The sequence below is a fragment of the Lipophrys pholis genome (genome assembly GCF_963383615.2).
Source record: "Lipophrys pholis genome assembly, chromosome: 13".
NCBI lineage: Eukaryota > Metazoa > Chordata > Actinopteri > Blenniiformes > Blenniidae > Lipophrys > Lipophrys pholis.
In genome coordinates, this window is record NC_137632.1 from 26,526,418 (window position 1) to 26,543,685 (window position 17,268).

Below are 17,268 nucleotides of genomic sequence, written 5' to 3' on the forward strand. Positions count from 1 at the left end.
AATTTACTGAGCAGCTGCTAAAAGTTTTCAAGTGAGAAAGTAAAAATGAAATAGAAACGATGAGTTAATGGATTGTTTAACCAACAGGTGGGTCATTTTTTGTGTGTGTGACATTTTTACATGGAGGTCAAAGTTTTGTCTATATAATCAATTTGTCAATAAAATATAATTTGATAAAAAGAACAAATTAAACGGTTTATTATTAAGTTAGTTAGCAGCTTGAGTTCAAACTGGAGATTTAGCATTGATTTTAATATGGCATTACTGTTTACATGCTACATGGTCGTGAGGCTTTAAAACCCTGAGAAATAAAGAAGAACTCAGTCTTAATGTTTATCTTTCACTGCTTCACTGAAAACCAACTGGACCAAACCAGAATCTCCAACCCTGAAAACATTGACGTGGATTCATCATTTAAAAGCCTATTTATCATTTATTTTATGTGTTCCAAGTTTTGTTCGGTGTTCGCCAAAACTTTCCGAGGGCCCGTTTACAACGAAGTCAAGTGAAAATGCAAAACATTCTTTGGGTTTCAAGAGCTACTGAAAATAGAATTTTTGAAACGGCTCCCGTATGTGGAACTTCTCGAAGATCCTTTCTGGGAAACACCACAGTCGGAGTAAATAGCTGTTCTGCACATGCTCAGTAGAGACAATAAGAACAATGTTTTCCTCCAGAGTGTCATGACTCCCCGTCCAGATTCTCCTGGGACTTGGTACTTTTATTTTGATAGTCACCGTAATAACAGTCCAACTTGGTCGTCAAATGTTCCTCGTCAAATGTTTATTGTTCTCTGCTGCAGATGTGTGTGTACTTTCATTACAAGAACAAACAGCAGCACCCACTAGTGGCCCACATCATTTCCAGCACCGCTTTGAAGACTTTGTGTGAATGCAAAACTTTTCTGTAACGAAAATGATTCGTTTTTCACTTGAAAAGTTGTAACCGGTACCTGAGGAAGTAGCATTAGTTCCTGTCGTTTATGCTCACTGTGAAAGTGGCGTACCGTCGACGTTGGAGTTGTTCCGCTTCTGCAAAAAAGATTTAATTGTGTTCAAACGGAACGATTTCCAGGTTGACTGGACCTGGTTTATTCTGTTAACGAACAGCGTTGAAACCCGGGTGTCGGTTCGTGTCTTGGAGTGACGTGATGAAGGATTTCAGGAGGCGTCTCAGGTCGGCCCTGCGGTCGCCTCCGACTTCACACGCTGGAAACACACCAGCCGAGCGCAGAGCGCTCCAACCGGCGCTGCCAGATAATTAGAGCATGTTATTACAGGGATCTGGTGAACTTGACAGTGATGTATTGGTCCCGCGTGGCTCAGGGGGTAGAACACAGATGACAGCGTGTAGCAGCCTGCTGACAAACTCCACAGCCGGGCCGGTGCCGCCAGCGCCACGGCGTCATCGATCAGACCGCGCCGCTTATTCGGAGCGACGGGCTGAAGGGTCGTCACTTTGAATTAGGTCGAACTCCCGAAGAGGATCTCCAAACTTTTCTCGTTTACAACACATCGGAATTTAAAGGAATTAGCTCGTCGACGCGGTTTAAAAACAATCGGGCGCCCACTGCCGAGGACGTTTTCAAAACGCCGTTTCCACAAAAACGCTGAAAACGATGTAACGCGCCCGGAGAACAACGCGCTCTAAACATTAACAACGGGAGCAGAAGGACATTCTAGTGCGCAGATGAAAAAGTTGGGATTGTTATTACATTGACTCAACTGCAAAACTAGATCAACGCTCGGTAGAGCGCACGCCATCGCCAAATTGGTTTGAGCACGGAGCGTCTCCATGGCAACAGACGCCGATCTCCTTAGATCTTCTCCATGAGTCGCCTCGTTCACCTGCTTTATAAGATAATCGTTTTTCAGTTCTGGGGGGATTTATTCAGATACGTTTCGCCGTTGACGTCCCAAAATCGTTTGATCCTTTAATGACGACAAATCATCCCTGAAGATTTCAGGCAATTCAGCGAAGTAGTTTTGTTAAAAAGTTGGTGAAATGCACTGAGAATATTGTAAATATTATTAATGCTACTGAATACTCTTCCCCCTGTATTTCCATGTGTGTATATATTTATCTAATTATCTATTTATATATACTTATATCTATATAAATAAGCTTTGCTTCTTCCTACTCCTTTTCGGATACGTTGGGCCATTATTCATTTAGTTATGCTACTTTTTTTTTTTTGCTTGGTTTGCTTTGCTGTTATGTTTGTTAGTTTATCTTTCTTTTATCTTCCCACATGTCCGAAATAAACCAGGGAGAAAAAAAAGAAAAACACATACCCTTTTCATCAAATTGCTATGAAGTCATTGTGTATTCACAACATGTTTTATTTAACTATCGCAAAGTGAGAAAATAATGTGAAAATAGATCAAACTTGATGAGCCTCATATCAGAATGGTAACAGGAATATATTTGGGGGGAACAATATTAGTAAACCTTCTTTTTGGGGCCTATATTTTAACCACAATATCGGTCATTCGTTAAGTTTTGGTTGGAAAAGGACAAATTGACCCGACAGAGATGGAGAACTTTTGCCTTCAGAATCTTCCAGAGCAACAGTTCTTCTTTCTCTTTACGAGTCAAGTGGAGTTGGAGGCCCTCGGTGCTGTGATCTCGGAGAAGAGAAAGAAGAATCTCTACATCGGTGTGATCCTTTTAAGCTTCCATCCCTCATCGGTTTCAACAAAGCTCAGGTCGACTCCGAGGAAAACGTTTTTTTTTTTTAACCACGGTCACGGTGAGAAAAACAGTGGAAGTGGACAGCCGCTCACAGATTTTCAGAAGCGTCTCCGTTTCTCAGTATCTGTGTTACTGAGAAGTTCAACGTGTGAAGAAGATACCCGACGGATGAAACTTCAATTCTGCTTTTCGGAGAGAGTCCAGCGCGCAACCGGCTGTTTCCCTGACCGAGGTGAAGGTGGAGGCTCACGGAAACGTTACCATTGTGGGTGAATTAAAGAGCTTCACTGGTGGACGGTGTCGGCATTCAATGGATTTATTCATCTGTTCAGTCTCTTGACTATGGGGGGGGGGGGGGGTTACAAGATGAATTAAAAAACAAAAACAAATCCCACATAACAAAACGTTGTTACACCCAGGTGAGGTCAGCCTGCCGCTCACACACACACATAAACACACACACTCACTCACACACACTCTCATACACCCGCGCTGACCTTGGACCTCGTCTTACCTGAACTTGTGCATCCTCTACGAACCGACACTTACCAAGAGAGGCGCCTTGCCCGAGTTAAATTACTAAAACATGAGACCCCGAGGGGAGGACAGCTCGAAACTAATGTGGAATAAAACAAAGCTGCGGGATTCACCGACACTTCCTGCCTTTCAATCTGAACCGAGCAGAGGGGGGGGGGGGGGAGCAGGAGGGGTGGGGGAAGGGGGGAGGGGTCAACACATCACAGCAAAGTCTAGTAACATCACATCATACAGGACACGCCCTGCTGCTCATCACTTCCTGGAGGGTCTGAGGTCACGGGCAGCTTGGGAGTCGGAACTCCGGTTCACCTGCGGGGAGTCGGGAGTCCGGTTCACCTGCAGGGAGTCGGGAGTCGGGAATCGGGACTCTGGCTCACCTGCAGGGAGTCGGGACTCCGGTTCACCTGCGGGGAGTCGGGATTCCGGTTCACCTGCAGGGAGTCGGGAGTCGGGAATCGGGACTCTGGCTCACCTGCAGGGAGTCGGGACTCCGGTTCACCTGCTGTTCTGAGCTGCAAATTGGACGGAGGTCGCTGCTCTCTGACAGCCGCTCCATGAGTGAAACAGGAAAAACCTGCAGCCGCCTCCCAAAGTGCCCGTGAGCTGATGCATGGAGTCATAATGAGTCGTGTGAGAGGACAGCGGACACCTGCAGGTTGTGGACACGCCAGAGGACACGGTCGCCGTCACATGTTAAGACTGGAGGAGGGGCAGATTAGCTTTCTACATCGTTCGAGATCCCTAAAAGTTAAAATCAAACCAAAGAAAAAAAAAAACAAGAGTCATGTGAGGCGGGGGCGGGGCAGCGGAGGAGCCGCCTCCTCGTCCAGACCAGGAGGGACAACGCAGGTCTTCACGGAGTCTTCACGGAGCATGAGTGAGTCAGCACACCCGGGTCGTCCCCCTTTTCCCGTCAACCGTCCTTCAGCACTTCCAAAACGAAGCGAGCGTTCCAGGAGGAGGAGCGGGGCTGGATGAGGAGTGGGAGGAGCCAAAGGCGGGGTGGGACGCAGGGGCGGTGGAGGAGGGGGGGGGGTGTGGGGCCTCGGTCACTCGGTGGCCTTGAGCGAGAAGGAGAGCTTGGGCCTGGACTTTCCTTTTCCCAGGATGATTTTCTGCTCCTCCTTCTGCTGCTTCTGACGGTCCTGCTCCAGCTTCATGCGCTCCTCGTGGATCTTTCTCTGCTCCTCCACGATACGCAACTGATCCTCGGCCTGCGGGCGCAAACACAACGCCAGAGGTCAGGCAGAGGCAGAACCACCAGATACATGCTTCCTCAGTTTGCTGCATTTGAAGTAAACATCTCACGGCTGGAAAAGTAGAATCAGTGCAAACTAGAAGCAGACAGATGTATTTGTTTGTACCTCGAACTTTGTAAAAGCTTCATGGAGACACTTCAGTAGTTTGAGTTTGTCAATAGGATTCCATCATTCACAGTTTTTACACTAGTACCTACTCTCCTCTACCCGACTCGGTCGTTTGCCATTACAATATAGTACCACCGCGGCGTGGGCGGAGTCATCGGAGCTTTTCCTCGTTGTGGACAAGTAATCACCCCCAATATAATCTGTATCTCCTGATGCAGGGAACATGCATTTAATAATAAATTAAATTGTATATATTTATTAATATTACAAAATTTAGATTGTTACGATGGTGCTAGACTGTCCGGTGTTTCGGTTTTACTGGCGCCCCTGTTAACTGGTGACTTCTGCCACCAGCCGTGAGCAGCAGCTCGTGTTAAAATAAGACAAACAAACAGTACGATACTTTAACCTTGAATGGAAATGCGGTTAAACGGCGTTCGCCAGGACAGCTACGGGTTCTGGTCGGGATTTTAACAGCTGCAGTGACAAGGGGTCACCGGCCACCAGTTAACAAGGATACTGGTTAATCCAAAACACTGGTGGTATTCGCGGCTCGGAGAGCTTCTGACACTCGTTGCGGGTCGCTCTGTCTCGCTCCTTCTGAATCCTCTGGTCGCCACCAGACAGAGAAACGTCTGCACCTCGTCGCTGCTGCACGGGGTGGATTTCTGTGCGCCTTTCTCTGTGAGCGTTCTTCTTGTGATCGGGTTTAAAAAATGGTGGGGCGAACGAGCCCTCTGACTTTGTGTTGTGACACGTCGGCCAATCAGCAGCCTGCTGTCGGCCAATGTCACATTGTCGACTCGCCTCAGCTCGCTTGGAACCTCGGTCTCGTGGTTATCATAAAAGTACCTGGTACCAGGTACTACCTCGTAGTGGAAAAGCGTCAATGGCGAGTAGAGTCAAGTCGAGTAAGGCTGAGTAGGAACTAGTGAAAAAGCGCCAATAGACAATAAATGGGAGACGGGAAATTGACGGATCCTGTGGACACGTGATTTTTGTAAATGGGGAGTGAGACGTGTGCAGCAGGAGGTGCGAGAAGCAGGACCAGGAAGCAGAGTGACAGGTCGTACCAGTTTGGCCTGAGCCTCGGCGATCTTGCGGTTATTCTCTTCCAGGATTTTTTCCAGCTCCTCCCGCTTTGACGGTGACATGGTGCCATGTTAGCACACAAACAGGCCAAAAAGCACTGGGACGCGCACGCACACACACACATACACTCTCACACACACATGAATTCACCACCAGCTAACACACACAGCATACAGAAGATTGTTTCTCTGCAGTCTCAACTGGTTTAACTAAAATACATAAAGAGGGGCAAAAGGCAGAAAGAAAAATAAAAACTCTCCCTCTACTGCTGGTTATTTCCTCGTAGAAAACGTTAAGCTAAACCACACCGCGGGCACTTACTGTGAGAGACACACTCATCAAATCACACTCATCAAGAGAAGACAGAGATATGACAGACAGTACAGTCTAGAAGAAAATACAGAGCAGCTTTTTAACATTATAAACAAGAGAGAGAGAGAGAGAGAGAGAGAGAGAAAGAGAGAGAGAGAGAAGCATACAAATAAAAGAGGGAATAGTTTTGGCTCACCAATGCACGAATACCTACGCATTTCCTTGCCTGTGTACCTACACAACTGGTGAAAGCATTCGGCATTAAAGGGTTGAATATGTACAGTCTGGTCCGGACTGCGGCCCCTGCAGACAGAGCAGCTCCGGGCCGGCGGGCTCTGCTTCACATGTGTGCTGTGTGTGTGTGTGTGTGTGTGTGTGTGTGTGTGTGTGTGTGTGTGTGTGTGTGTGTGTGTGTGTGTGTGCTTAGGGTGTGCGGCTCAAGGACCACCCGACCACGGTACACTTACAGTACAGGACACGGGTCGACACGAGCTGAGAGGCTGCAGGGCCAGCAGCTAGTTAGGAGGGTGGGTGGGGTGGGGTGGGGGGGGTGAGGGGTATCCAAAGTCAACACAACAAAACAGCACAATGATGTAGAGGAAAACAATGTTACAGTGAGCAGCTGCAGGCCTAGAGGAGAAGCAAGTGGTGAGTACAGAACACGGCACATCGGGCTTTCTCAGCTGGGTCGGGTCATGAAACATGGAAGCGTGAGGCCACAGGTCACCTTCTCTCTGGAACGCCAAGGTATTATTGATCCCCTCCAACCGTCACCAGACTGAGCTACACTTTACTCTTCAGTTCTGGTGTGGATGGAGCTACGAGAGGACGCCGCCTCTGCTGAAGCAACAGGAAGTGAGGAGGTGGAGGAGCTGATCTCCTGATCCAGAACACTGTAGCTTGGCTGTTTATGAGTACGTGGATCTATAAGTGCGATATGTGATGACATTAATTGTATGACATGAATATGACTTCAATTGGTCTGTGCCACCACTTTCCCCCCCGTCTCCAAAATGTTCGTGGGCAAGGTCCAAAGTTGGCGCACCGGTACCAACATTCTCCTGCAAAGTTTTTTTTGCCCCCAATTGCAAAGTTTGTGTGGGAAGTGGCGTACGCATCTGTCAGGATCCGTTTTGTGCGGAAGCAACGTTTATAAATGAAGCCCATGATCGACTGAACGTTTACAGATCTGGGGCCTGTACTACGACACTGGATTTTCTCATATGGAGATAACTTCAAGGATTAACCAACCAATCAGATCTCTTGGAAAATGACCTCCCATTCTTAAATGAACTCGCCTGGTGCACAACTACTCATATCATTGTGAAGAACTAATATTCCAACACAAAGTGCACGCACACGGGGGAAACTCAGCCTCAAGACAACTGAATGGAAAATCTAAACTAAAAAAAGAGCAGTGAGGAAGTTCAGCCCGACACGTTTCTGCTGTAATAAAGTCAACCTGAGTGATCAGAGTGCCGTGCCGTGTGTTTAAATTGTCTGATGAATTAATATGGTATAATCTCACAAAGTCACACATCAACAGGTCGGGAATGTTCTGGCTTTGGAAGCAGCAAAGGTGTTGCTTTTAGCCTGGTGGATGTGGTTTAAATCTTCATATTCTCAGAGAATTATCGCTCCTTCAGTAATCTTTTACAGATTAATGCTCTGCAGGGATTGTGTGTGTGTGTGTGTGTGTGTGTGTGTGTGTGTGTGTGTGTGTGTGTGTGTGTGTGTGTGTGTGTGTGTGTGTGTGTGTGAGAGAGATTGGTCAGACTCTGCAAACTCCACCCCTTTCATATAAACTCTGGGTTGTACTAACGAGTCGATAGCCTGCTTAATGTTAATGCTTATCAGGATCATGCGTGTCTGGGTAAGTTAACCCAGGAAACAGAGAGATATCCTGGGTATGTTATATATCACGGGTCGTAGTATAGGCCCCCGATCTCCTGAACCCCTACAAATCTGATCTATTAAAGCTGCTAAAACCCAGAAAGACCTTCACATTGTGTGAAAAGCTTCTACACGGAGGCTGATAGACAGACAGCGACTATAAAACATGTCACAGAAAGGAAAAAAAAAAAAAAAAAACTTTATTTATGACAATCATGGAAATATTTACAAAACTGAGGTGAACCAGTTGGAAAACTATGAAAAGAATGAAGACCAGCCATGGCAAAAGTCTGAGCAGCAGGCCAAGATGAGGCAGCGTGAATTACCCCGGTTGGTCTTTACATTCAAGTCTCGTCACAAGTTCTGGGACACTTGGAATTCCCTTTTCCTAAACTTGATCCTGGGCTGAAGTGGCATAAACGTTGTGATGCTTCTGCAAATTCATCTGGATTTATGGAAACGGTATCAAACCTTGATGAAGAAATGTGAGATACATCATTTACCTACAGGTCTAAAAAGGCTCTGAGAGAAGATCTAGTACACTGAACCCGGAGTGTCAAACACACCCAGTGTCTGATGTGAACTGAGCCAGACCAGAAACCTCTTCACACTGTGTTTGAGGAGCTTCTCGGGCCAGTTTAGGCCCGAGAGCCAGACGTTTGACAGCCGTTTACTGTGTGCACCTTCGGTTCTGCCGCGTTAGCAGGTATTGACCATAGCAGTAATGTTACAGTTATATAGATCAGTTTCATCAAACCAGTTCAAGTTTGATTAGTAGACAATCTTTTCAGATATTAAGAGAAAGGTGGACCTTTCAGTTGTAGATTTTTCTTTAGAGGATTAAACAGTTTAGGTCTGTAGACAACCTGATGAATGCAGGAAATTCTGAACGGGTTTTAATTTGAAAGACATACAGGAAGTCCGAAGTGAAAAAAGTGTGTGAGTGGCCCGTCAGTCTAAAGGAGGCAGCAGCGTCTTGGGCCTGGTTGCCATGGTAACGGCTGGTTAGTGTGGACGAGGTGGAGTCAAATGGTGGTTCTAAGAAGTCTGTTGAGGGTGTGAACAGTTGTGTATGGGTGTGGTCATGCTGGCTCCTCCTCTCAAGGCCCCCCCATTAAGACTTGTGCCATGGCAGGTAGACCTCCGCGGTCAAAGTGGGGGAGGGGGGGTAAAGGGAGGGGGCTGCGTTCCAAACGACCGAGCGTTACCTCTCTGGCTTTCTGGGCCGCCAGCTCGGCCTGCCGCTGTCTCTCCAGCTCCTCCAGCAGCTGCCGCTCCATGATGCGCTTGGCCTCCTCCACCCGCCGGAGCACCTCCCGCTCGATCTCGTCCTTACGCTTCTCCAGCTCCTCCTCCACCCGCTTGGCCACCAGCTCTTCCACCCGCCGGGCTGTCTCCTCTTCAATCAGCTTCTCCTCGATCTCCTGCTGCCGGCTGCACGCCACAAGAGAGGAGAGAGGGAGACAACGTTTTCATCAGGCAACCGTCAGAGACGCTTCACAGACTTTTATTTCTGGAGTCAACACAAGTTTTACCTTCAAGATGAAGAAGACATGGAACAAATACCACAATGAAGACCTTTATCAGCAGCTATCCACCTGTTTATTGCAGTTTCAGCTCTTGTTTTGAAGGTTTTAGAAAAAAAATTCTGATTTTCAGCCATTTTTGTTTGGGATGGGACCGATCCGATACAGTATCGGTATCAGTATCGTTATCGGGTTCCGATATCGACGTAATTCACGGGTGGGAAATTTCAGATTCAACCTGCGGAGGTTTCCGATTCACGAAGCCGCGTCTGTGCTTTACTATCTACACGCGTTTCTCTGCCGGCTGCTCTGCTCGCTGGCTGCAAAATGTGGACTGGATTCCCTGAGCGGAGGCGGGTCTCAATGAGACACGGAGTAATGAGTCAGCAGAGCTAGCAGGCTATCCGACTTTTCGTGACAACATGTCTGCTGTTTGGATGGATTTTAAGCTCAAAACCCCACAAAGCAAGAGCAGTGTTTGCAACGCCATTGTACAGAGAGACGGAGGTCTGCAGACAGGCGTCACCGTTTTTAAACGGCAGCTCGCCGAGGAGAACGGCGCTGACAGAGATATCAAAACAATGAACAGCAGCTCCTCCACGCTGTAGCAGGCGATTCACCCCTCCGTGGAGCTGCCCCCTACTCCACGCAAAACTCCATGAAAATAGTCCCAATCATTCGTGCTGCGTTAGAGCTGGAAAAATTGATGTTTGTGCTGCGTTGCTAAAGAGTTTCCCCCGGAATTGATAAAGTGATTCTGAGGTTTTAATCATAAAAAAAGTTTATTATGAGACGATGACGTCACGCAGACCCCCACATTGTCCAAATTGAACAAAAATAGTTCCCCCGTCCTTTTCTGACCTGAAGTTGCCTTCTGAGAGAATACAAGCATACATTTGTACATTTCATACTTGCCTCATAAAAAAATCAACAATAATAATAATATTAAAGCAAACAGAGCTCTGGTATCGGAATAGTATCAGTAGATATCCAAATTTTGGTATGGAGATCAGATCGGAAGTGAAAAAACGTGAATCGACGCATCCCTAATTTTAGTCTTTTGGAGGTTTACCTGCTTAAAACTCAACTTTAAATGTTTGTTTCTTGCTCCGGCTGCCACCCCGCTAAACACACACACACACACCTGAACCAAGCCGTCACATGGCTCCTGGCACACTGTAAACTCTCCCTACTCTCCCTGGGTCTGATTTCATCCCGTCAGCCACTGGAAACTAGAGACCTTCACCTGCCCCGGCCCCGGCCCTTGTGTCTTCATATTTACATCTCTATGCTTGCTAAGTGCTCCGCTGGTTATTAATCTGTGGAGGAAAAAAGAAGCTACTTGAGACGGCAGGTGTGGGACAGCAGCTCCCATCTCAGGTGTCTCACCCTCAGCGGCGTCCCGGCAACAGACACACCGGCTCTCGGTGACGTTTCAGGACAAATCAGTCAAAGCAACAAGCAGGACAAGGAAAACCATTAATTTCACCAGAACTCACTATGAATCCGGTGTTCAATTACACTTCAGGACCGCAGCAAAGAGTCAACAATGAAGGATTTAATCGATGCCATATTGGAGAAGAGGTGAGACATCTTCACATACCTGAGCTGCAGCACGACAACAAACTAAAACAGCCACAATCTCGGACCATTTCACGCTGAATACAGCAAGAAAAAGTTTTGCAGAGAAGAGAAGACAGTCTCCACGAGAAGATTCATGTTTATATAACTTTGACACACCGATTCTACACGACTCGCTCCTTCACCATACATTTTAAAGATGACATTCTACCTGCACCATTAAAGTTTTATCCAATTTGTCCAGGCAGAATGAGAAGTTAAGCATCCTGAATAATGGGAGTGAAAATTTGATAAAAGTATTTTCTATTCTCTCTCTCTGAAGCATCAGTGTCCAACAGACGGGCCAAATGCTCTGCGTATCAAACACTTTCTTCATTTATTGCTGCTAATGTTCCTGTCCTTTGCACACAATGTGGCTTGATAACTCACATCAAAATGAAAATGTTTCATGAGCAGGGATCCTGAACACTGAACTTCTGCTGGAAATTTAATTCAAACAAGATTTTTTTCAGCTAATCTTTCTTCAGTATCTTTAATTTAATGTAGTATAAATAACAGTTTGAGAGTTTTTTTCTTCTGGCTACTGAACAGCTGATGGGTTTAACCCGACAGTCCAACACGAGCCAAACGGCAGCAGTCAAAGGATTCCTTCAGAGTCATTCATAAAGCCTGCACATCTGTGAATCCTGTTCAGTCTGATACTATCGGCCTGATGTCTGTGGAGAGCCTCAGTACGCTGAGTTTCTCTGTTTTACATGCATTATTTTTATGTCAGTCAACCAGTCTCTCAATGCTTTGCTCAAGCTTCAAACTGATTTCAAAACGCTTCTCTCTAGAGGTGAACCCCCACAGACTATATTTATCCTGAATCAGCATGAATGATCTGACCCACAGCGAGAGAAAACAGCAGCAGAGACCACAAGAAACGTGGAGTTTGAAAAAGTTTCCGTCTCAGAAGCCAAAGTGAAGTAATCAATAGGGTGAATGCAGATTAACACAGTCACAACTGATGTGCTAGTAATCCAGAATCCGACATAATTAAGTCAATTTGAAATAATACCACTAACACACAGTTGAGAAAAGCTATTGATCAAACCAACCATAGTGTGTGTGAAGCAGGGCATCAAACCCAGATCTGGCCTGCTGGAAGATCCTGTGACATCAGGAAAAGACACTAGAACTGTTTTTTTTTTTTAAAAATGGAAGTCTGTGAGACTGTAAGAACAGCAGACATGATGCAGCACTGAGAGGTGGAGCTGAATCCATTAACACGCATGCTGTTAACATGAGTTTGTGAAGACAACGGATGAGAGTCAACGGTAAGCTTCTGGCAACAATAATCGCAAAAACAATAATGGAGCAGAAAGAATTTCAGGTAACGCCTTATAACACCTGATGAGCACCAACTGGTTTTCTTAAGTGCATTAAATGTGGATGTTTTTAGGATAAAGCTGTTTAACTGCACTGACACTGAGGGTAAACATTGAAGCGGTGAACGTATAGAGATTGTGATGCTCCTGGTGGATGCGAGGTCAAAAGTTAAGAGTATGAGGCTCCTGGACTAACATGAGGTTTACACCAGAGTGTTTGGTTTAACCCACAACTCCAGTGTAGAGGCAGCTTCTGAGGTGCGCCGAGTGTCTGAACAGGTAATCCAGCCCCGCCTGTGCACCTGACAGAGGCTGAGGTTCACCTGTGATCCAGCAGCCTCTCCAGCTGGAGCTGGCCCAGGTGAGGCCGGCTCACCTGTGGTCCTGTGACAAGAGCTGCAGGACCACGGAGCACAGCTGGATCACAGGTGACCTGACAATGGCTGTGGTCCATCGCTGGCCCCGCAGCCGCCGTCGGGTGCACAGGTGAGCCAGTCCGAGCCGTGTGGCCCCGCCGGCCGACGTTAGCTGCACCCGGGTAGCATTAGCGTGCTAAAGCTAGCCCATGCAGAGAGCAGCTAGCCTAGCCGTTAGCCTAGCATGCTGCAGCCTCGTCGCGTTTTAAACTCCGGGTTTTAGCGAAACACTCACATCTTCCTCTGCCTCTCCATCTCCGCCTTCCTCTCCTCCTCCTCCTTTCTCTGCTTCTCGTCCAGCGCGTTCCTCTTGCTCAGCGTGCGGCCGAAGATGTCGATGCGCTCCGGGGGAGATGCGGGTCTCTCTCTGGTGGACCTGGACCGGGACCGGGACTCCCTGCGCCGGTTCCTCTTGGACTCCCTGGACTTGGACCTCTTCTTGGAGCGCTCCCGGTCTCTGGACCGGCTCCTCTTCTTGCTGTGCTTGCTGCTTTTGGTGTGTTTGGAGCGGGACGAGCTGCGGCTCCGGGAGCGGCCCATGGCGGTTGATCTGACCCGGGGAGAGGGCTCAGTGAGCGCGTCTGTGTCTTTGAGGGGGGCTGGATGCACCGGCTGGCTTCAAACTATCAACTCCGATCGGTCAACACATGCACTGCTGGGTCAGAACGGCAAAAGGAGGGAAAAAATAACAGAAACTGCTTGTTATTGAGAGCTAACAGGAAAGATGGCGGCTTGTCGAGTCTGTGCTTTCCCATCAGCCACCGCGGCTTTCGGCCTCTTCCGGAACTCTTCGGGACAAACCGAACGTCAACTAATCACGTGACAAAGCCTGTGGCTGGAGTGAGTGAGAGGATGAGCGAGCGACTTATATTGTAATGTATCTGTATTTGGCGCGATATAAATAAAGTTGAATTGAACTGAATGTTCATGAATGTTATGAATGAATGTTCGCCTTTCAATTTGAGATTCCACATTTTATTTCTAGTGCTCCAGATTCACCTGTTCTCCCATCAATCACTGTATTTTCTACTTTCTTTTTCTACTATTTAAAGGGTTATATTATGCAAAATTCACTTTCTAATGATTTTTACAACTGTAATATCCCTATACCTGGGAATGACATCCCAGAAAAGAAGAAAGTCTGTCCTCTCTCTCCCTGGTTTGTTTCAGTTTTTAAAAAGTGTGTTGCTTCAACCAGCCAATCAGAAATCAAACTCCATTGAGTGTCATCAGGAATTTAGCCAATCACAATCAAGGTAGACCCTCTCTTTGACTCCTCCCACAATTAGGCAGCTCTGCTCTGGCATATGGCACCACGAGAGGAAGTACTTCCTCCTCTTCCCAAGATGGGCATGTGTGGGCGGAGCCAGTCCAGCTCACACAGACACAGCAGATTCTGAATGCAGCTCCTGTGAGCCAATATTCAAATTAATGAAAATCAAAGAAAAGCTGGATTTGGGGCAGTAAATTTTGAATACAATGTTTTTGGACCAACAAGACCATGTGAAAGTGTTGATAAACTTTATATTATGACCTATTTAACAATTGTCAACAAAACAATAATTGAGGCCAAACACGCATGACCATCATAATTTGAAAAAAAGAAAATCGTCTGGGCAACAAGAAACCCAGTCCATCATATACAAAACAGTGCTAACAATTAATAATACAGTTTATACACATTAGGCCTTACCTTAAGACAGAAGTGACATACAGACCTGGGATCAGCTTGTTTGGCTGAACTCTCCTGTTCTCGCCTCCTCAGAGTCACCAGGCTTGTTTTCTGCTGTAAATCAGAAATTTCAGAGTTTGAAATCGAGCAGGTTTCTGATTTAAAGTGACCTTTCAGACTCCCGCCCCCGACGCTTCAATGGTGAGAGCAAGGATTACATGCAGGCCTGCAACTTCATTCAAATGAAAGAGTGATTATTCACCTTATTTACACGTGATCATGACAAAACACAGACCAAAAAAAGAAATACATGTAAGAAAAACAGTAAAACATGGATGGAGAATCTACATGGTATCAATTAAAAAAGAATGTTGGTCTCCATGGATACCACGACACCGCTTAGTAAAAACGATTTATTCAAGAAAGTGTTTTCCCTGTCGTTCTTTCCACGTGATCTCAAATATGAGCATCTCTGGGGTTTGTTGTGTGTGTTCACCTGAAGCCTCAGCCTCATTAGTATCCTGTATCCACACCTTCCCACTCGATAATACTGACCGATAAACGCTGGGACTGTTTTCTTTGAAGTCGTCCTGCAGCTCCGTCAGACCAGATTAGAGGCTTGATTCTGTCGGCGCTGCCAAAAAGAAAATGTTTCGATCTCCTCCTTTTGAAATCTCGCTCAAAGACAAATCTCCGGCTTAAGAAAGAAAAAAGAAAGAAAAAATAATCTGCCTTTTAAAGTTATATGTGGATTATTAAACAAGCTCACGACCTGTAACTTCACTGAACAAATGCTGTGGTTTAAAAATAGACAAAGAACCACAAGAAGGAACAACGAGAAACCAAAGAGACACACAACCTCACAAAGAGAAACAACGTGGTCTACACTGGTCTACACTGTTCTATACTGGTCTATACTGGTCTATACTGGTATACACTGGTCTACACGGGTCTACACGGGTCTATACTGGTCTACACTGGTCTATACTGGTATACACTGGTCTACACTGGTCTACACTGGTCTATACTGGTCTACACTGGTCTACACCGATCTACACCGGTCTACACTGGTCTACACCGATCTACACCGGTCTACACCGGTCTACACTGGTCTACACCGGTCTACACTGGTCTACACTGGTCTACACTGGTCTATAATGGTCTATAATAGTCTATACTGGTCTAGGTGGTCTATACTGGTCTGTGATGTCTATAGTGGTCTGTGATGGTCTATACTGGTCTGTGAGAGTCTACACTGGTCTATGGTGACATATATTAGTCTAGGTGGTCCATATTGGTTTATGATGCTGGTCTGTGGTGGTCTATAGTGGTCTGTGATGTCTACACTGGTCTATGGTGACATATACTAGTCTAGGTGGTCCATATTGGTCTATGATGCTGGTCTGTGGTGATCCATACTGGTCAAGGTGGTCTATACTGGTCTATACTGGTCTATGCTGGTCCGTGGTGTCTATACTGGTTTGTGATGGCCTATACTGGTCTGTGGTGATCTATACTAATCTAGGTGGTCTACACTGGTCTGTGGTGGTCTATACTAGTCTAGGTGGTCTACACTGGTCTGTGGTGGTCTACACTGGTCTGTAGTTGTGTATACTGTTCTGTGGTGGTCTATGCTAGTCTGTGATACTGGTCTGTGGTGGTCTTTACTGGTCTATACTGGTCTCTTGTTCCATTGTGACATTGCGGCACCATCTCGATCAGTGGTGGTCTCGAGGTCTCGAGGTTGGAGACTTGGTATCTGAGGTTTTCAGGTTTGAACTCAACAGCTGACAGGTCGCCACTATGGCTCCCTGATCGTGACCTTTGACCCCCATCAGCCCCCCGGGGGCCGTACTGTGGCAGCCTGCTGCTCTGCGGCTCAAGTTAACTATGAACAGGATGAGTTCAGTGCAGAGACGTTTTAACTCCAGAGGATCGATAATCTTTGCTATACTTCCTCACTTCTTTCTGAATGATCCATCCATAGCCTCCTTCACCTCCAGATCACCTGACCGGTCCTGGTTCACCCACATGAGTCTGTTTCCTCTCCGCTGATTCAGACTAATTGGACGTCACGCTCAGCTCCAACTCCCCCTGTGGACCTCAGTTTAACTTTGCCGGCGTCCATTTCTGAAACGTGTTTTCATTCACTATCAGAGGCTAAAACGACTGTTTCATCCAGCTTGTAAATATAGAGACGAGAACATCAGATAACCCGCCAACAGACAGAAGAAGAAAGGAGAGAGAGAAGGAAAAAAAAAAGCAGCTCGGTGACTCGATCCAGCAGGAAACGATTGTTGTCCCTCTCTGGTGAAACGAGGCCATTGTGAGAACTCTCCCCAGAGAGGAGCTGCGCTCAAAATAAACTGCATCACTATATTTAACAAACACATAACTCAAAAAGCCCGGTGAATCAGATTCCCAAAGGTCACAGCATGCAGGTACTTTTTATCTGTTCCTCTCTTCGTTACCTGTGGCTGGAGGAGAGAAACAGTTTGTTCATGAAAATTCTGCTTTGATTGGAGACGAGGAAGAACGTTGAGCTGAACCGACAACCGTCGTCAGGCGTAGGAAGAACTCTGGGCTCCAGGTTGAGTGAATACAACCTCAGAAATACAAATTTCCTCTGAAGCGAAGACAGAGCTGATGGGATGTTGGCGCCAGGAATGGAGGGCAGGGTCTGATTCCTCCATCCAGGAAACGCTCTCTCTGTTCTCATCGCATCGCTTGAAGCCACACAATCGATTTTCTGCAACTTGTGTTTTATTTTAATGATCCTTCAAATTCTGTTCCCTCCCGAGTTAAAAG

The 17,268-nt window shown here is 46.6% G+C and overlaps 1 protein-coding gene across 1 annotated transcript; it reads right to left on the reverse strand.

Moving 5' to 3' along the window:
* Positions 1-2,993: 2,993 nt before the first annotated feature.
* arglu1a (arginine and glutamate rich 1a) lies at positions 2,994-13,646 on the reverse strand. Its single transcript, XM_080478773.1, has 4 exons — positions 13,024-13,646; positions 9,104-9,329; positions 5,672-5,755; positions 2,994-4,445 (listed from the first exon to the last, which is right to left on the reverse strand). The coding sequence occupies exons 1-4, from the start codon at positions 13,326-13,328 to the stop codon at positions 4,281-4,283; spliced, it is 780 nt and encodes a 259-aa protein (XP_080334899.1). The 5' UTR covers positions 13,329-13,646; the 3' UTR covers positions 2,994-4,280.
* Positions 13,647-17,268: the final 3,622 nt, after the last annotated feature.

Excerpts from the sequence above, each read along its gene's own strand:
- arglu1a (XM_080478773.1), bottom strand. The coding sequence starts at position 13,328 with ATGGGCCGCTCCCGGAGCCGCAGCTCGTCCCGCTCCAAACACACCAAA. Across the intron at positions 9,330-13,023 it reads ATGGAGAGGCAGAGGAAGAT|CCGGCAGCAGGAGATCGAGG; the intron begins GTGAGTGTTTCG and ends TGTGGCGTGCAG. Across the intron at positions 5,756-9,103 it reads CGGCCCAGAAAGCCAGAGAG|ACCATGTCACCGTCAAAGCG; the intron begins GTAACGCTCGGT and ends TGCTAACATGGC.